This window comes from Capricornis sumatraensis, chromosome 16 (genome assembly GCF_032405125.1).
Source record: "Capricornis sumatraensis isolate serow.1 chromosome 16, serow.2, whole genome shotgun sequence".
NCBI classification, from domain to species: Eukaryota; Metazoa; Chordata; class Mammalia; order Artiodactyla; family Bovidae; genus Capricornis; species Capricornis sumatraensis.
The window spans coordinates 48,727,529-48,747,380 of record NC_091084.1 but is presented as its reverse complement, the minus strand read 5'-3'; the positions used below and the strand labels follow the sequence as shown (position 1 = coordinate 48,747,380).

Sequence of the window (19,852 nt, the reverse complement as noted above, 5' to 3'; positions counted from 1 at the left end):
TGCGTCGGGTGAGGGTGGGCGCTGCCTGGAGACCACAGAGAAAGCCCGCCGCCTCCTCCCGGGTTAAGCCTGCGCTGTGCTGGGAACCGAACCATACCCCACCTTCACCCCACCTCACTCCTGTTTATCCTGGGGAGTTCTCGCCGCTACCCCGGCCGCCCCTCGATCCCCAAGTCACTCTTCCTCCAGGCAGCCCTTTTCCCCAGCGGGGCGGGAATGCTGCCCCATTCCCATCGTTGCCCGCTGGGGAGGGTTCCTTGGGCGCTTTGCGTGGAAGCCTGTGTGTTGGGCCTGATGTAGGAGGTGAGGGTGCGACGAACAGATGCAGGGGCTGCCCCTGCCCCGAGGCGAAGAGCTGCAGGGAACGACCAGCGACGGTGTCACGGTCACTGCGGCCACTGCGGCATAGTAGGGTACCGTGGCGCTTCCCGCGGGCTAAGGCGTCTGCGCCGCAGCCAGTGATCCCCGCGTCTCGGTGGCCACCTCCTGGTTCCCCGACCCACCAGGAAAAGATGCTAAACCCCGAGGCAGCCGCACCCTACCCTGTCCCTCTTAACGCTGCCTTCTTACCCAGCCTCCCTCCTCGCAACCTCTCCATCCACTACTAACCTCTCCCCAAACCTCGCCAACACACACAGATACACACGCTCCCGAGAATTCCCCGGAACCGGGACGCTGGTGAAGGGGACTGGGCGGGAAGGAAATCTCTCAGAGAAGAAGGGAGAAATCTAAGGGGTGGGGTGCGGACAGGCCCCCCGGACGGGAGGCAGGACAGCCCCCGGGAGAGGGGCGGAGGGGCGCGGGTAAGTCAGGAGCAGGAGAGCGGGGCGGAGAGTCACCTGGCTGGACAGAGGCGGTCCCGAGCTTGGGAGGGAGGCGAGCAGAGGCGGGGCGCGCAGAGGAGGAGCGGAGGGACAGGGGCCAAGGTTGGGGGCGGGAACCAGGCGGGGCGCGAGCCTCAGTCGGAATCGCGGCGGGAGCAGGTGGAGCCGCAGCGGGAGCTCGCCCGGGCGAGCGCTGGGAGGCGGCGGCTGAGCCGTGGCCATGGAGCTGCTGAAGCCAAACCGGAGCGTGCTGGGATCCGGACCCGGGCCGGGGGCTTCCCTGTGCCGCCCGGGGGGCCCCCTCCTCAACGGCAGCGGCACCGGCAACCTCAGCTGTGAGCCCCCACGCATCCGCGGAGCCGGGACACGAGGTGGGTGCCTCCCTAAGCCCCTTCCGCGAGCTCCTTCTCACTGCACCCCACAGCACTCACGGAGGCCCCCATAGCCTCCTCAAACGCCCACACCATCCCTTCATAGTACTCCCTCCGTCCCCAGACAGCTCCCCTGACAATATCTGTCCTCCACGGCTCATAAAACTCCATCACAGCTTCACACTACCTGGTCACAGTCCCCTCACACCCTGGTCGCCTCGCCACCCCCAGAGCTCTTGGTCACCCCCAAAACGCATGACCTTCACTAACACACAGCCCACTGCTAGACAGAGACAGTGGGAACGCAGGGACCTCCTCTGGCCAATCCCTTCCAAGTCTCTTCTTTCCTCTTGCAGTCAGTTCAGGCAGCCTCAATGGGAAAGGAAAGGAAGGAAGAAAGGCAAGACTGGGGGGATGAAGGGGGCTGGCTGCGGGCAGAGGCGGTCTGGAAGACCTGAATGGGAAGTTACAGTCAATTACAAACAATTACAGTCTCCTGTGTTGCCCGCCCCAACCCCTTGCCTTCCCCAAGAGATCCCCTAACCTGAATTAGGCTGGATGTTGAGTTGCGGGCTGATCTCCTTTGCCCTCTTCCTCAAATCTCCTTGCCTCCCAAGCTGGAGTTCTCAAGGCTCTATACCCTCTCTCTTTTGGTGTCTCCAAGTAATGTCTCTAGGTCCCTTCCAAGCCCCCTCTCCAACCTGCCTTTCCTTAGGTTTCACCCTTCTAGAGCCTGGCTGCCCCATTCATCACCCCTCCCCTTGGGCCACCTTTCCCTCCCACCCCCAGGCTGCTCTCACTCACCCAGTCCCTGAAATGACTTTCACTCCTCCCTTCACTCAACATCTACATTTTCTTGATGACCCAGCTCCAGTCACATTTTCCCCTTCCCATACCTTTTCTTTCCTTAAGTGGTTACTAGACAGCTGCTAGTATAGTCCCTAGGCTAGGTGCCAGACACACAGGACTAAACTAGAGCCAGTCTGGACTCGCATCTTCAATGCAGGAAAGAGACAAAAACCAATGGGAGAAACCACAGTCAGCATTTAGAATTCCCATAAGAGGGACCAAATTGTGGGCACCCAAAGGAGATGAGATCTGAAAACTTCACAGAGGGAACCTTGAAGCTGGAGTTCAGGAGGCAGAAAAGTAATAAGTGGGATTCCAGGAGAGGGAACAGCATTAAGCAGAAGGAAATTATTCCAAGCTCTAGAAGGGAAAGTGGGACTAAACTGTAATTGAAGGATTTATTTACCTCCATAAAATATCAAATGCTTTCTCAGCTCGCTGTTATACACTCTCTCATTCTTACACTTGGATACTTTCACTCAACAAATATTTATTGAATCAGAGATTGTGCTAGGCACTAGGGACAGGAGTAAAACAAAACTGACACGGATCTTATTTCAAGGAGCTCACAGTTCAGTCGGAGAGACAGACAAGTAAGCAGGGATTTGCCAGACAACAAGGGACGTGCCTTGAGAGGGATGTGGGAACACAGATGAGGAGCACCTCTAGCCTAGCTTAGCCTTGGGAATCAAATTTGGCCTTCTGAGGAGGTAAAGGGTAAATTGAAAAAAAAATTAAAATGCTGAGGGAAGTACTCTGTGACAACCTAGAGGAGTGGGAGGGGTGGGAGATGGGAGGGAAGTTCAAGAAGGAGGGGACATATTGTATACATGTGGCTGATTCATGTTGATTCATGGCAGAAAACAGCACAATACTGTGAAGCAATTATCCTCCAATGAAAAATTAAAGAAGAAAAAACCTGAGGGAAAGTCAGCCAGATGAAGGGGCACAAAAGGCAAAAATCATCTCAAGCAGAGGAACAGTGTGTATAAACACCCAGAGTTTAAACCCATGGCACTTTCGTCCAGTGTATCACAGTTTCTGAGTGCCTGGAACATGTACCGTAAGAGAGGAATGGTGACCACTCAGGATGAAGACCAGCCTAGAGAGATGCCAGAAAAATGTGTGGAACTGTCTAAGGAGTATGGATTTTATCCCAAGGTCAATGGGAACTGCTGGAAGGTGAAGTAGTGCTGCCAGGATTAGTTCTGTAGTAAAGAGGGTGGATTGGAGGACAAGAGATGGGCAGAGGGGCATCCCTTTGAAGGCTATTGTGTTACACTGGCCCTGGTGAAAGAGGATACTGGCTTAGGCTGAGCTACTGGCGGTGGAGATGGAGAGAACTGGATGGATTGGAGAGATACTTCAGGAAGTGAAACCCACAGAACTTGATGATTTATTAGAAACGGAGAGGGAAGAAGAGGTCAAGGGGCGACATCTAGGTTTCTGGCTTAGACAACTGGGTAGTTGTGCTGTATATTGAGGATAATAAGGAAGCAGAAACATTTGAAAGAGGAGATTATCCATTCAATTTGGAACCCACTGAGTTTAAATGCCAGTGAAATATCCAGGTGGAGTTGCCCAGTAAGCTGTTGAATCCAAGGATCTGGGTGGTACAAGCTGGAAAGGAAGATTTGAAAGGTTTTTGTTTGTCTACAGGAGGTAATGAAAGCCATGAAACTAGATTAAATCATGCAAAGATTGTGTCAGATTAAAAAAAAAATAGAGGTCCTGGGATAAGACCTTGAGGAAGACCAAGTTTTAAAAGCCAAGCAGAAGAAGAGGAGTCCATGAAGGAGATCTAGACGAAACCATTAGAGAGACAAGAAGGCAAGGAAGAAAAAAAAAAGGAAAATTTCAAATAGAATATCACATGCTGCCAATATAAGTCAGATAAGGTCAGAATAGCATCCTTTGGATTCAATGGAAAAGACAGCTTAGGAGGAGCTGTGGGGTTAGGGTTAGGGTGTTATTACTGACTACAGTCGGTTGAAGTTTGGGCCATGGAGAAGGGGTTATGAGAAGTGAACCAAGGCATGCAGATAAAAGCTTCCATATGTTTTGAAGAGAGAGAGAGAGACAAAGAAAAAACAGGATAGTTCTAGAAATAACATGAGGTTGAGGAAGTGTGTGTGTGTGTGTGTGTGTGTGTACATGCACGTGCACATATAGTTTGTCTTTTGAATGTGTACGTGTTGCAGAGAAAAAAACAGTTTTTAAATGTTGATGGGGAATGGGCCTAGAGAGAGGGAGGCTGAGTGCAGAAGACAGAGGGGCTAGTTGATAGAGGAAGGGACCTTGAGCAAGCAGAATGTGCAGTGATTCAGAGCCCAAGCCATCTAGATGCTGCTGCCCACACACACCTGCATGTGATACCCGCAGTCAGAGACTGTCAGCCACACTCACTCAGCTATTACCCCTACAGACACATCTCACCCAGGCTCACCCAGTGTTACGAGGAGAAACGTGGCTGTTACGCACATTATTCTGATATAATCCACATACACTTAAATGTTTCCAGTGTTCACTCAGAAACTGCACACAGAATGGACTTGTGGACACAGAGGCTAAGGAGAGGGTGGGACAAATTGCGAGAATAGCATTGAGATATATGCATTACCATTTGCAAAACAGATAGCTAGTGGGAGGCTACGGTATAGCCCAGGGAGCTCAGCTCAGTGCTCTGTGATGACCTAGACAGGCCGAAGGAGGAGGGGTGGGAGGGAGGCTCCAGGGGGAGAGGACATGCATATACACACAGCTAATGCATGTTGCTGTACAGCAGAAACCAACAAAGCCTTGTAAAGCAATTACACTGCAATTTACAAAATAAATAAAATGGGGAAAAAAGAAGGTACCCACAGAAAAACAGACGCCACCCACACTTACTTTAATATTGCCCATTGTCATTTCGATGTTACTCATCCATCAAATACACATGCTTTCATTTTTTTTTATTATCCACATATAATCAAATACTACTCATGCTTACTTAAGGAACCCATCTCCAGGTATCACCTATAAAGTCTACCTATATATAGATATATTACCTATATATCTATTACCTAGATACAACTCTTACATATTCAGATAATACCTGCAAAGACTCAGATACTACCTGTGGTCATTCAGACGCTGTTATTTTACTCAATCAGGTTAACATCCTAATCTGTTAACATTTAATATGTACACTCACTTAAATATTGCCCACATACACTTTCATATTACTTCTGCTCAGTCATCTAGGACCACCATCAGCTGGATATTTCCCTCATTCACATACAGACCTCTGAATGTAACCCACGCTTCCTGTAGATGTTACCTACAAAACAAGGTGTTATCTGTAGACCCTCGCTTACTCAAATGTTACAACACTTCCTCAGATATTACCTAAACTTAAAAGTAACCCACACTCAATCAGATATTACCTATAGACACATAGCTGTTACCCTTCTCCAGATATTGCACACAGAAATATGTGTTAATCTCACCCACCCAGATATCATCTCTAATACTCAAGTATTCCCAAGGCTTACTCTGCTCCCATTCACAATCAGCTGGATGATATCCATGCTCACTACAGAAGCACGGGTACTACTTTGATGTCCGTGTGATGCGTAACCAAATCCAACACACCAGTGAACAGCAAGATCTGAGGCGTCAGCAGCTTCACTGTTCTGTGGAATCATTTCTTAGAAAAGCCTGTTCTTGTCTTATGTGAAATCATCTGGATTTTTGTACCCACACTTGTCTACCCTCATCTGGACGGAACAAACGCAGATGCTCTAGACACCAGAAGCAGAACTGAACTGTTCCAGTCTTCCGAGTCCCCTGGTCTGACTTCTGATCTGCTCGCGTGGTACAGTGGTAAAGAAGCCACCTGCCAATGTAGAAGACATAAGAGACTCGGGTTCAATCCCTGGGTCAGGAAGATCCTCTGGATGAGGGCGTGGCAACCCACTCCAGTGTTCTTGCCTGGAGAATCCCATGGACAGAGGAGCCTGGTGGCCTACAGTCCATAGGGTCACAAAGAGTCCCACATGACTGAGCAATTTAGCACACACTCATCCCCAGCAGAATGACACCCACAGGTAGACTGTCAAGGCACTGATGGCTGTACCCCAGATGAATGAATGAGAAGTGTGCTTTTCACAACTTAGAGTGCCATCCAGATTTAGGTGTGGTTATTGAATCAAGAACTAGTAGAAAGGGAGCTCCTGGTGGTCCAGCGGTTAGGACTCAGTGCTGTCACTGCTGGGGCTCCACAGTGCAGCCAAAAAAAAGAAAAATCTAGTTGAATAGAAACATCCAGAGGACAGAGGAGGATGTGAGAGAGATGATAGGACTAGAGAGATATGGGATGGGAGGAGAGGAGAGGAGAAGGGCGTAGAGGGGCAGTGGACTGAAAGGAGACATAAAAAAATGCAAGATAGACCACCTGTTCTATATTCTTGGGTCCAAGGACCTGTCTGACAGAGATCCCCCCTCCCAAATGTTCTTTATTTCCCCCTATACACACACACACACACACCTCAAATTATCACACATAAGCAAACCTTCCATAAGCCTCCCCTGCAGAGAGGGAGCCCAGCTTCTAAATGAGACATAGAGAGTTTGTGTATAATAGTAAAAGTAACACATCCCAAATCACAGCCTGTTATTGACCCCTTCCCCTGTACCACCTAAAAGATTCTCCAACATGGGTCTCCAAAGAAACACAGGCAGTGAGGCAGCAAGGAGAGTGCATGCTGGAGCTTTAGAAGCACAGAGATGAAGGATGAATGAGGAGAAACAGAGCAGATGCATTTATTTGGACAGTGACAGAGATCCAGTTAAGATTCATTAGCAAGCAGGTGTTAACGCCTCCTGTGCAGGAAGCATTATGCCAAATGCTAGGGACATGCTGAAGAACAAGATGGGCATTGCCCCTGCCCTCAAGAATTCATAGTCCAGTGGCAGAGGCAGAACATGACCATAATAATAGGGTAAGAAATGCCAGGGTAGAGTATGACAGAGAAGTGAGGGAGCAGCAGGAGACAAAGCGTTTTGGAAATGTAGAGACAAGATTCTGTTCCGATTCGGCTCCTTACTTGCCGTGTGCTCTGAGGAAGTAATGTCATTCCTGGACTCAGTGAAGGTACTGTACCGCTTAGTCGCTCAGTCGTGTCTGACTTTTTGCGACCCCATGGACTCTAGCCTGCCAGGTTCCTCTGAGCATGGGATTTTTCAGTCAAGAATACTGGAGTGCGTTGCCATTTCCTTCTCCAGGGAATCTTCCCAACCCAGGAATCGAACCCACATCTCCTGTGTCTCCTGCATTGCAGACATTTCAGTTAGGAGGTTTCTTGTAAATAGCACTTCCTTGAAGTCTACAACTTCTGGATAAGTACATAACTACTGATATGGGGAAAAAAACAGTTTACTTTGGGAGTTAAGGCGAAAGTCAGCCAATGTACGGGGCTATGGAGAGTGATGCAGCTCTGGGCCGTTCCCTCCCCCAACCTGGTAGGCTCTGTCCCTGCCCTCTTTCCTTCCAACCTCCAGTCTCCCTCACACCGAGGCCATGGGCACAGGTGACTGGGTCCAGTTTAATTCAATTCAGTTTTGTCTTGGTTGTGATATGGCAGCCCAGTGATGAATCGTTCCCCCCAACAGGCAATGACACAAGTGAACGGGGTCAGCCCTTTGTCCTGACCAGCAGTGCTACGTGTCCTTCCTGTGAGCTCCCAGAGCATTCTGTCATTCTTCAACCTCACTTCTTATCACACTGTGTGACAGATATCTATTTATACGTCTGAGTTTCCCTCTAGACTTCTAGAATGTGAGCTCTCAGATGAGAGCTCTCGGAGCATTTGTCATGTTCATCTCTTTGTCCCCAGTGCCTAGTATAAAGATAGTCCTCTGAAATGCTTGTGGAGTGAGAGGGAATGTTTATAGATAATTAAAATACAAGGCAGAAAGTAAAGGCCGTTCTAACAGGTGTGTAGGAAACATGCATGGGTCAGAAGAAGGGGAGGTTAGCTCCAAATAAGGTGCCCAGAGAGGCCTTATAGAGGAGGGAGCAGTCAGTCCGAGTCTTGAAAGACAATAGTAAGTAGGAGTTCACTAGATAACAGAAAACAAGTTTATTATTAAGAGTCCTTCCCTGGTGGCTCAGACAGTAAAGCACCTGCCTATAATGCGGGAGACCCGGTTTCAATCCCTGGGTGGGGAAGATCCCCTGGAGAAGGAAATGGCAACCCACTCCAGTATTCTTGCCTGGAAAATCCTATGGACGAAGGAGCCTGGTAGGCTACAGTCCATGGGGTCCCAAAAAGTCAGACATGACTGAGCGACTTCACTTTCACTTTCAGTGGGGGGAGGAGGGTATTAATAGTGGTAGGGGCGCAGTGAAAGAGCAGTTTAGGTTGATAAACCAATGTGAGCAGAGGAGAGTCATGAGTGCACCTGATGCCTCCCAGAAACTGAGTCATCTGGTGGCTTAAATGAGTGCATTGGCAGGGATGAGGTGAGAGGAGGAAAAGGCCAGTTCTGGGAGAATCTTGATGACAAGATGAAGACAGTTGAGAGTAGGTAAAGGGTCTTTTTGCTTGTTTATTTAGTGATTATTGTTGCTTTTTAAGACAATAAAGACATGATCAGACCTGTGTCTCAAAGATAGCAGTCAACAGGGTTGAATGCTACCAGGAGGTCATCAAGTAGAATAGGCTGAGAAAGGACCTTTGGATTTGGTAGTTAAAGCTTAGTAACCATGAAAAGAAGTGTAATGAACACTTATGAACAGTAATGGGGAAGAGGTCACTGAATTGTAATAGATTGAGGAGTGGATGAAAAGATGCAAATAATCTCTTCAAAAAGTGTGGCTGCAAAGAGAAGGAAGGATTTGGAGCAAACCTTGAGAACAGACAGGGTTTCTTAAGGAAGGGTAGAGTTAGGCCACTTTAACTAGGCTTCTAGAGGTTAAACGGAGAAGGCAATGGCACCCTTCCAGTACTCTTGCCTGGAAAATCCCATGGACAGTGGAGCCTGGTAGGGGGTCTCGAAGAGTCAGACACGACTGAGCGACTTCACTTTCACTTTTCACTTTCATGCATTGGAGAATGAAGTGGCAACCCACTCCAGTATTCTTGCCTGGAGAATCCCAGGGATGGGGGAGCCTGGTGGGCTGCCGTCTATGGGGTCGCACAGAGTCGGACACGACTGAAGCGACTTAGCAGCAGCAGCAGAGGTTAAAATGGTAACAGATTCAAGTTCACCATTTACTGAGTGGGTCCTGGGCCAGTGGGGGAGGGGGAGGATTTGAGAAGCAGGGGATCTGGCTGGGTAGTAGGGCTTGAAAAGTTGGGAATAAGTGAGACTGGATAGCCCAGCTGAGTGGGGGCCAGAACCCCTCCTGCCACCTCACCTCTTTCCTACCCAGAATTGGAGCTGGCCATTAGGGTCACCCTCTACGCTGTGATCTTTCTGATGAGTGTTGGAGGAAATGTGCTCATCATTGTGGTCTTGGGGCTGAGCCGCCGTCTGAGGACCGTCACCAATGCCTTTCTGCTCTCACTGGCAGTCAGCGACCTCCTGCTGGCTGTGGCTTGCATGCCCTTCACCCTCCTGCCCAATCTCATGGGCACATTTATCTTCGGCACAGTCGTCTGCAAGGCGGTTTCCTACTTCATGGGTAGGTAAACAATCGCCCTGACTCCCTTGGCCCTCTCCTCTCCTAAAGTCCTTGCCGCATGTAGGGGTCTGTCTTCACCTGGAGTGTGGAAGTCACACTGGGGAGTGTGTAGTGCAAGTTCCCTAGGTAACCCTTTCCTCTTCCCTCTTAGGGGTGTCTGTGAGCGTGTCCACGCTAAGCCTCGTGGCCATCGCCCTGGAGCGGTACAGCGCCATCTGCCGACCACTGCAAGCGCGCGTGTGGCAGACACGCTCCCACGCGGCTCGTGTAATCGTAGCCACGTGGATGCTGTCCGGACTGCTCATGGTGCCCTATCCAGTGTACACTGCCGTGCAGCCAGCAGGGCCTCGTGTCTTGCAATGCATGCACCGGTGGCCCAGTGCGCGGGTCCGCCAAACCTGGTGAGGGTGCCCATTACCCATTCCTGAGAATTCCCTTTTCTCATCTTCATCACTCACAAGCATTACCCAGAATCTTGCTCCAACAATTATCACGACCCACCGCCCTGGGATCCCCATTCGGGGCTCCTCCCCAGTTCTCTAGCCCTTCCCAGCTGTACCCCTAATCCTACTTCTACCTCTGGGACGTGGTCACCAGCCCTAGAAACACAGTTCTTCAGTCTTCCTCCATCAGTGATTATAGCTGGACAGGGACCCACTGACTGGTCTGCGCTCTGTCTCCAGGTCGGTACTGCTGCTCCTGCTCTTGTTTTTCGTGCCCGGGGTGGTTATGGCGGTGGCCTACGGGCTTATCTCCCGTGAGCTCTACTTAGGGCTTCGCTTTGACGGTGACAGTGACAGCGAGAGCCAGAGCCGGGTCGGAAGTCAGGGAGGGCTGCCCGGTGGCACCGGACAAGGTGTGTGAAATCCAGGAGGGGGCGGGACTTTGGGAAGGGGCGGGACATAAAGTGGGTGGGGCGGAAATGTGTGCGATTTGGAGGATTCAGCCCACGGTCTGTGCTCAGGTCCTGCCCAGGCGAACGGACGTTGCCGGTCTGAGACCCGACTGGCGGGTGAGGACGGCGACGGCTGTTATGTGCAGCTTCCGCGCTCCCGGCCTGCACTGGAGATGTCTGCGCTGACCGCGCCCACACCTGGCCCAGGATCCGGCACCCGGCCTGCCCAGGCCAAGCTGCTGGCTAAGAAGCGCGTGGTGCGGATGTTACTGGTGATCGTTGTGCTTTTTTTCCTGTGTTGGTTGCCGGTGTACAGCGCCAACACGTGGCGCGCCTTCGACGGCCCCGGCGCACATCGTGCCCTTTCGGGAGCGCCCATCTCCTTCATCCACTTGCTAAGCTACGCCTCTGCCTGTGTCAACCCCCTGGTCTACTGCTTCATGCACCGTCGCTTTCGCCAGGCCTGCCTTGACACCTGCACCCGCTGCTGTCCTCGGCCTCCGCGGGCTCGCCCCAGACCTCTGCCGGACGAGGACCCTCCCACTCCGTCCATTGCCTCACTGTCCAGGCTGAGCTATACCACCATCAGCACGCTGGGGCCTGGCTGAGGGGTGGAGCGGGAGCGGGGCTGAGGCAGGACAGACGGATTCCTACCAGCTCAGCCCCGTCCAAACACACAAGAGACGCAGACCAGCTGACACGAGAGACTGACTAACCCCAATGGCCAGGAAAGGGTGGCTTACCTGATACTAAGAAAACAAACCAGACCCTCACACAGAAAAGGAGGCACTCAGTGAGGGACTGAGCCTGGCACACAGAGCCAGGGCACTGACCTTGGACAGACCCAGCGTCCCTAGCCATGGACTGTCTCCACACTGCGGAAACCGACAGGGGCTGACCTGCCTCTCACGCGTACAGCAGGGGCATTGAATCTTTCAGGGCTCTGGAGCCTGGCACAGAAATGACTCCTGAGATGCTCCACTGTGCCCATAGTTTGACCTCACAGTGCCCTTCCCCAATCAGTGCTGCAAACACCAACCTGCCTAATCTCACACTCCCCGGACCAACGAGCTGTTTTGCACTAAGAAGTCCCTTCATTCCTTTCCAGTTAAATAATCCCTCACCGGACTTTTTCAAGAAATAATAAATGACTTGGTTTCCCCCTCAATTTCCTTTTTGGACTTTTCTGGGGCACATGAGGGGGCACGGGATTTGGGAGACTTCTCTGTCAGGTCCCTCCCCCTGCTGCTCACTCCTGTGCATGACCCCCTGCCAAAAAGCCCATGGTCTAAGTCTAGATGAGGCCGTGTGAATTCCCTCTAAGTGGTCAACCTGGACCCACCTCACACCACAGTCATGAAGCTGGGAATGAGGATGGGGTGGGATACGCATGACGCACCATCATTCCTAAGCACATTGTCCTAAAGTGGTCCCCTTGTTAGGGTACTGTATTAATAGATGCTTATTAAAATTTTAATGAAAAAAGGAAGCACTGTATGATAAGACTCAGTTTATTCAGTGTGTATTTGTAATAATATGGGGTCAGAACATAACAGATATACAGAATTAAAGAGTTGGGCCTTTTAATGTACTGTTACCTGTGGAAGCACCTTTTACTGGCCAGCAACAAGGAGAGGTGCGGTGGGAAAGGAGGTAGGGGGCTGAACCTGAATGAAAGTCCCGGAAATCAGTCTCCCTGTTGACTCTAAGACTGATCCAGCCCCAGAGAGAGGCAGAGACAGCCAATCACTCCTCCACACATACAGTGACAAACCAGGAAGAACAGATGATCTCACTGAGGGAACGCACAGAAATAGACGGAGGTGTGGTATGCTAGAAGAGGGCTCCTTGACACTTCATCTTGTAACAGGTAGAGAAACTGCGACCCAGCACAAGAAAGAAAGCGGCTCAAGATCATACAAGAAATTAAAGCAAGACAGAAATAATCTTATTGAAGTAGACACTGAGCTGGAGGTGGAAGAGAAGCCAGACCCTCTGGTGTCGATCCAAACTTTGTGAGCCTGGAGCTTATAAAATTGGGTGTCCCTTTTTTAAGGGAAAAAAAAAATACAAAATTACAGCTACAAAATTGCTAGGACACTGACCAGGGTCTTGGAAGAGATCGCTGCAAGAGAGGATCCCTGAGATGTAAGCTCCATTAGCTTCACAGCCAATAATACCTCTAAAATCCACCCACTAACGACATTGAACAAACACTGGATGAAGTGAAGGGCAGTGAGAAAGGAGAGTGGTCTGTTTACCAGTTCTGAGCTGCTCCTATCCATCCTCTCTGCAGGGCTCTCGGCTGCAAGAGGCAGGAGGAAGGAAGAAAAGGAGGGAGAAGGCGTTCCAAGCTGTCAACTAAGACAGTACTGGTTAAAAATAGAATCCCAGCTGGTCGGAGTTGTGGAAAGCAAGATATTGGGCCTTGCTCACTCATGCCAGCTTTTCCAGGGGGTGGGAGTAGGTTTGCTCACAGCCTTCACGGCACTCCCTGATCCTCATTCCCACCATCCTTTATGAAGGAGATAACAGCCTTGAAGAGGGTCCCCCACTGTCAGTCCCTCCAGCTTGGGCCCGGGTTCCTAATGTCCATCAGATGGTGATGGGGAGCTCAGTAAGGGAGGGCTGATACTCATAGCTCATGAGCTCATGGAGAGCTCATACTCCAAGCCTCTAAGCCTGGAATGTGAGCTCAAGTATGGTGGTCCAGGGCTACCCTAGAACCTAGCACATAGGCACAGCCTGAATAATGCCATTTCCCACACTGTGCAATCTTCTCTTCTACAGAATACTTACACATCCGTCACCCTGTGCCCTATCTAGTTACCCGATGTGGAATTTGGGGTCCTTCCTTCTATTTCCCATCTCTGGAAATCTGACAAAACATTTCAGGTACAAATTGTAATATCACTGTCTCCATGAAATCCTGCTTGGTCATCCTCACAAAGCTTGTCTGCTCCTAGAGTACTTACTGCTTTCTCTCTTCTAGCACCCTTATTTATGTTCCAGCCTGATTTCCCATCCTGGGCAGGGAACAGAATGATGTCATGGGAAGATGACTGAGCCTGGGCCTAGAAGGTGGAGTGATGGATGGAGTAGGGGTGAAATCCAATGCTTCTTGATTCTGTGTGACAGAAGTTTATATATACTAATTTATCTCATTCTCAAAACTCTTCTCCAGAACATTTCTCTTCATTTGACAGAAGAGGAAAGTGAAGCTGAGAAAGCTTAAGGGAGTTACATGAGGCCCTGCAGCTAGAAGGGAGACAGGAACTGAGCTCAGGTTGCCTCTAAAGCTTTGTTTCCTTCCATTATGCTGTTTTGCCTTCCTTCAAACCTTGAAGATCTGGGTACCAGTGGTCCTCCTTTTAAAAGTTGTGTGATTTTGTGCAACTTATCTCAATGAATCTCAGTCTCACCTGTAAAATGCGAAGAATTACATTATCTTCTGCAATATTATGATTTATAAGGAATATATATTAATGTATATATCTAGTCAATCTTTGTCCTATTCCTGGCACAGAGCTCCTTAGAATTTCCTAAGTGTTGAGAGCCCATGATGCTGGGAGGGACTGGGGGCAGGAGGAGAAGGGGACGACAGAGGATGAGATGGCTGGATGGCATCACTGACTCAATGGACGTGAGTCTGAGTGAACTCCAGAAGTTGGTGATGGACAGGGAGGCCTGACGTGATGCAATTCATGGGGTCGCAAAGAGTCGGACACGACTGACTGAACTGAACTAAACTGAACTGAGAGCCCATAAGGTGTCTTTTATTATGTTAATGTAGTCACTTTTGGAAAATCCCTAGGTCACCTAAGGATGGAAGCTGGTTTGTCAGAGAAACTAACAGAAATCAACAAAGTAATCAGAGTCTGAGTCAATACAGGAGATGAAGGTTTAATCCCTGGGTTGAGAAGATCCCCTGGAGAAGGAAATGGCAACCCACTCCAGTATTCTTGTCTGGGAAATCCCATGGACAGAGGAACCTGGCAGGCTATAGTTCATGGTGTCACAAAGAGTTGAACACGACTTAGTTACTGTGCATGCACTCACAAAATTCAGACCCACTCCCTGACCCCCGAGGAAGGAAAAGCGTCCAGAGATTGAGATCAGTCACTAAAAGCCAACAATTTAATCAGCTGTGCCGATGTAAGAAGCTTCCATAAAATCTCAAAAGGACAGGGACTGACAGGTTGGGGAACACAGGGAGATTTGGGGAGAGTGTCTCATTGGCAGAGGAGCTCTGTGCCCCTTCTCATGTATCTTGCCCTATGCATCTCATCCATTGGCTGTTCCTGAGTCATATCCCTTTATAATAAACCAATATCTAGTAAGTAAAATGTTTCTCTGAGTTCTAGGAACTGCTCTAGCAAAGTAATGGAACCCAAGTCAAGGGTGGGGAAATCTCCAATCTATAACTAGCTGGCCAGAGCACAAGTGATAAATTGGGTCTGGACAGGGGTGGGGCTTGAGGGGGTAGTCTTGTAGGATTGAGCTCTTAATCTGTGGGATCTGACACTATCTCCAAGTAGATAATATCTGAATTGGGTTGATTAAAGGACACCCGGTTGGTATGAGGGCATTGCTTGGTGGTGCGGTAAAAAATGCACATTATAATTGGCATCAGAATCATAATCCACTTTGGTATTTTGAGAATTAAGAAAAGAATGCTCAAAAGTGCTTATGGGGGAATTCCCTGGTGGTCCAGTGGTTAGGACTCAGTGCTTCCACTGGTTTCACTGCCTGAGTTCAATCCTTGGTGGAGGAACCAAGATCCCAGTCAGTGCTTGTAATTGTAGAGATACATATCATAAGGAAGGTTACATTGAAATTGTTTCCAGACCAGGATGAAGGATTTATACCTGGAAACACAGCCCTCTGCAGATAGAAAACCACCCCTAAAAGAGGGGGACAGAACCCAGAATCCAAGAGGAGAATCAGAGTCTGCTAAGAGATGTTGTTAGGAAGTGGTGGAGTTAGAATCTGAACCCAGGTCTTCTTGACTCCAAAATCCATACTCTTTCACTATACATCCTGACTCTAACCTCCCAGAGGGAACATTCAGCCTGGGGAGATGGGAGAAATTGGAACCAATCAGGTCTCTTCTCAGGACTCCAAGTAGAAAAACAGGTAAGTCTATAGCTCTACAGACTTGGATCCTTCAGTTCAGTTCAGTTCAGTCGCTCAGTCATGTCCGACTCTTTGCAAACCCATGAATCACAGCACGCCAGGCCTTCCTGTCCATCACCGACTCCTGGAGTTCACCCAAACTCATGTGCATCAAGTCGGTGATGCCATCCAGCCATCTCATCCTCTGTCATCCCCTTCTCCTCCTGCCCCCAGTTCCTCCCAACATCAGGGTCTTTCGAATGAATCAACTCTTCGCGTGAGGTGGCCAAAGTACTGGAGTTTCAGCCTCAGCATCAGCCCTTCCAAAGAACTCCCAGGACTGATCTCCTTTAGGATGGACTGGTTGGATCTCCTTGCAGTCCAAGGGACTCTCAAAGTCTTCTCCAACACCATAGTTCAAAAGCATCAATTCTTCAGTGCTCAGCCTTCTTTATAGTCCAACTCTCACATCTATACATGACCATTGGAAAAACCATAGCTTTGAATAGATGGACCTTTGTTGGCAAAGTAATATCTCTGCTTTTGAATATGCTGTCTAGGTTGGCCATAACTTTTCTTCCGAGGAGTAAGCATCTTTTAATTTCATGGCCGCAGTCACCATCTGCAGTGATTTTGGAGCCCCCTAAAATAAAGTCTGACACTGTTTCCACTGTTTCCCCGTCTATTTGCCATGAAGTGATGGGACCAGATGCCATGATCTTAGTTTTCTGAATGTTGAGCTTGAAGCCAACTTTTTCACTCTCCTAGTTCATTTTCATCAAGAGGCTTTTTTTGTTTTTGGATCCTTCAGAAGCCCCAGTTCTAGCATCTCCATGCCTGGAAGGAAGCCACCACAGAGAGGCCAGTTCCACAAAAATTGAGGATGGCAGTTGTGCTAGAAATCTCATCCCCCTCAAACCTTCCAAGAAGGCAGGTTTCCAGCTAAGTCTCAGATATGGGGACAAATCAGAAAAGAGACAGTCTCACAGTGAACAGGCACAGAGGGCCTTGTGCCAGACAACTCAAGCCAGAGCCTTGGACAACCATATACTCTGGTTTCTCAGGTCTGATTAGTGGAAAGCAAGGGATGCTTTAAGGAAAAACTGTTCCTTCAAGTTATCTCTGGGAGAGGAGAGGTGAGAGGGAAGAAAAGCAAATGGAAAGGGTGGAGAAGAAAGCAGGCCCCATCTGAGGTCAAAGCTTTGGGCTGGGATATAATGCCTATAGGTGGGGCCATGCTGGAAGTGGCGGCCCTTATTGCAGATTCTAACTGTGGTTCTCTGTCTGCTTCCTGTTCTCTGAATCTCATTTACTGTCCCCCAACCTTACGGGGCACTTGTTCAGTCAGATGCTTGGTCCGTTGCTAGCACCAGACATGAAGATTAACACCTCCCTTTTGGTAGGGCTCAGTCTTTTGGAAACAATTCTAGCCCAGCCATGTATCCACATCTTGAGAAAGGAAATAGTTAACCAAACAGGCACATTGTCTTAATCAAATTAAGCACTTTGTCTTAGTAAAACAGTCTGGGGCTCCAGAATACTCGCCTGACAGGTAAGTAGTAAGAGATAAGACATGCAAGGGCTCTTGAAGAAATTACATTTATTTAAATGGTAAGGCTGGTTTGAGTAAATTTCCCAGGGTGAAACAAATGGGCTTCAAGCAATGAGGGAAAAGCAGAACACAGGACATTACCTGACAGGATACAAGATTCCATCTAAGTGTCAGGGAACAGGGCTAACACTGCACGTGGGCAAGGAAAGGCAGGTGCAAAGACCCGACCTGGACAGGGACAGAGCATTCCAGGTGGGACTCAATCTATAGGCGGGGGGTGGGGGGGGGGGCGGATCTCTTTTTTGCCTTAAACCAGAGATAATCCCTTGATCCTTCTAAATTTAGGCATATGGGCTTCCCAGATGGCTCCGTGGTAAAGAATCCACCTGCCAATGCAGGAAACATGGGTTTGATCCCTGGGTCAAGAAGATCCTCTGGAATAAGAAATGTCAAACCACTCCAATATTCTTGACTGGGAAATTCCATGGACAGAGGAGCCTGGCAGGCTACAGTCCATGGAGTCACAAAGAGTCAGACATGACTGAGTGACTGAGCTCAAGCACACACGTACAATCCTCCAGGAAGTAACAAGCAGAAATTCAGGAAATTTAAAGGCCAGCCCCTGGGCTGCCTAGATGTGGGGATCTGTAGTTCATCCCAGACAAGAGAAGAGTATAGGGTGGCTGAGGCAGGAAGCCTGGCTTTAAGTGCACTGAGAGAGGGAGAGGGCCCTCACATTGTCAGAGAACAGCTGCACCCACCAACTTGAAATGGTGATGCAGGTCAAACCAGAATTAGGCAGCAAAACTGGGGATCTGGCCAAAGGAGACCAATACGCAGCTCCAGGGTAAAGAGCTAACAACAGTTACCTGGTCTGAAAACCGATCTCACTGGAAGGATCTGGTACCCAGTATGCCCCAATGCCGTTAACTATGGATTGACTAGCTCTGACTGGTTACTTTCTATTTCTGAGCCTCACTTTCCCTCATCTGTTGGTATCCCTCACTTGGAAATATTTCATGACTTGCTATGTAGTTGTGAAGGCAACGTGAGCTGGAGCAGCTGTCTCCCAAGGAAACACACAAGCTCAGGAAGATTATTCGACACCCTAGCATTGAGAGCATGCTGGCAGCCACTGCCATAAGTAATCCAAAATAAAAATAATACTGAATCATAACATCATGTAATAAAGTCCAATAAACTGCCTTTCCCATGAGGAGTACTTTAGAGTCTTTTTTTTTTAATCTCAAACACTGATTTACTTATTTAATATTTTTATTAGTTATATATACACATAGTTCAAAGGGAATTCCTAGGTTGGTCAGTGGTAAAGAACCCACCTGCCAATGCAGGAGATTCAGGAGATGCGGCGTCGATCCCTGGGTCGAGAAGAGCCTCTGGAGGAGGAAATGGCAACCCTGTCCAGTATTCTTGCCAGAAAAATCCCATGGACAGAGGAGCCTGGTGGACCTTAGTCTATGGTGTCACAAAAAGTCAGACACGACTGAGGACACATACACATATAGTTTAAAGAATCATGTATTCTACAATATCAAGACAAACAGCAGTCCTCAGACCTCTAACTTGATCATTTCCCCTCCTACAGAGGGAATTACTTTCAAATCTCTTATCCATTTTTTCCTAGTATTTATTACCATGTCTTTTAATAACATGCTAATATTACTTCTGGTTCTTCTGTTTGGCAGTATTATCTATTGGCCACTCTCCAAGGAAGATGAGGGTTTAACTCTCATTTCCACCAAACAGACGCACACACTCCTATATCCCCTTTTCACCCAATAAAATAATAAGATGTCACTGCCGTTGTTTAGTCACTGAGTTGTGTCCACCTCTGTGCGAGCCTAAGGACTATAGCCTACCAGGCTCCTCTGCAATTTTCCAGGCAAGAACACTGGAGTGGCTTGCCATTTCTTTCTCCAAAATAATAGCATAATTTTTGTTATTGTGACATCCAAGCACCAAAGTGATCCCCAGTGATATTCACCTCCTTGTATTCCGACTCTTTGTAGTCCTGTTTCACTTCACAGGGCTGTGTACATAACCAACAAAATACCAGAGTGTTTAATAAAGATAGGATCCCACTCTGCACTTGTACAACGTGGCCTAACTCACTTCACCTTAATCCATCCCTGTTGAATTTTGTCTTAAACATTTTGATGTTTTTGTTCATTGTGGATTTTTTTGCATAAAGTTTAACATTTTTAATATTGCACAAAGTATTTTTAATGTTGATCATTTAATTTTTGATGCTGTTTTAAGTCTTTCACCCAAAATAAGAAAGCATCTTAGTCTTGGCCCTAACATATCCTAATAGCTTCTTAAGAAAGAATGCATGGAAAGTAAACTTTTGGAAAGTAATCTTTATGTCTGAAAGTGTTAGTTTCTCAGTCACATCCAACTCTTTGTAACCCCTATGGACTGTAGCCTACCAGGCTCTTCTGTGTGTGGAATTCTTCAGGCAAGAATACAGGAGTGGGTAACCGTTCCCTTCTCCAGGGGATCTTCCTGGCCCAGGGATTGAACCCTGCTCTCCTGCATTGCAGCAGATTCTTT

The 19,852-nt window shown here is 48.6% G+C and overlaps 1 protein-coding gene across 3 annotated transcripts; it reads left to right on the top strand.

The window, feature by feature from the left end:
• The first annotated feature begins 1,044 nt into the window (after nucleotides 1–1,044).
• Nucleotides 1,045–11,219, top strand: CCKBR (cholecystokinin B receptor). 3 transcript variants are annotated; one of them, XM_068989248.1, is made up of 5 exons: nucleotides 1,045–1,195; nucleotides 9,465–9,716; nucleotides 9,868–10,117; nucleotides 10,400–10,557; nucleotides 10,681–11,219. In XM_068989248.1, exons 1-5 carry the CDS (start codon nucleotides 1,045–1,047, stop codon nucleotides 11,217–11,219), a joined length of 1,350 nt encoding a protein of 449 aa, XP_068845349.1. The 3 variants fall into 3 exon arrangements, with proteins under 3 accessions (XP_068845349.1, XP_068845347.1, XP_068845350.1); XM_068989246.1 differs by having other exon boundaries at nucleotides 10,400–10,572; XM_068989249.1 differs by lacking the exon at nucleotides 9,465–9,716.
• Nucleotides 11,220–19,852: the final 8,633 nt, after the last annotated feature.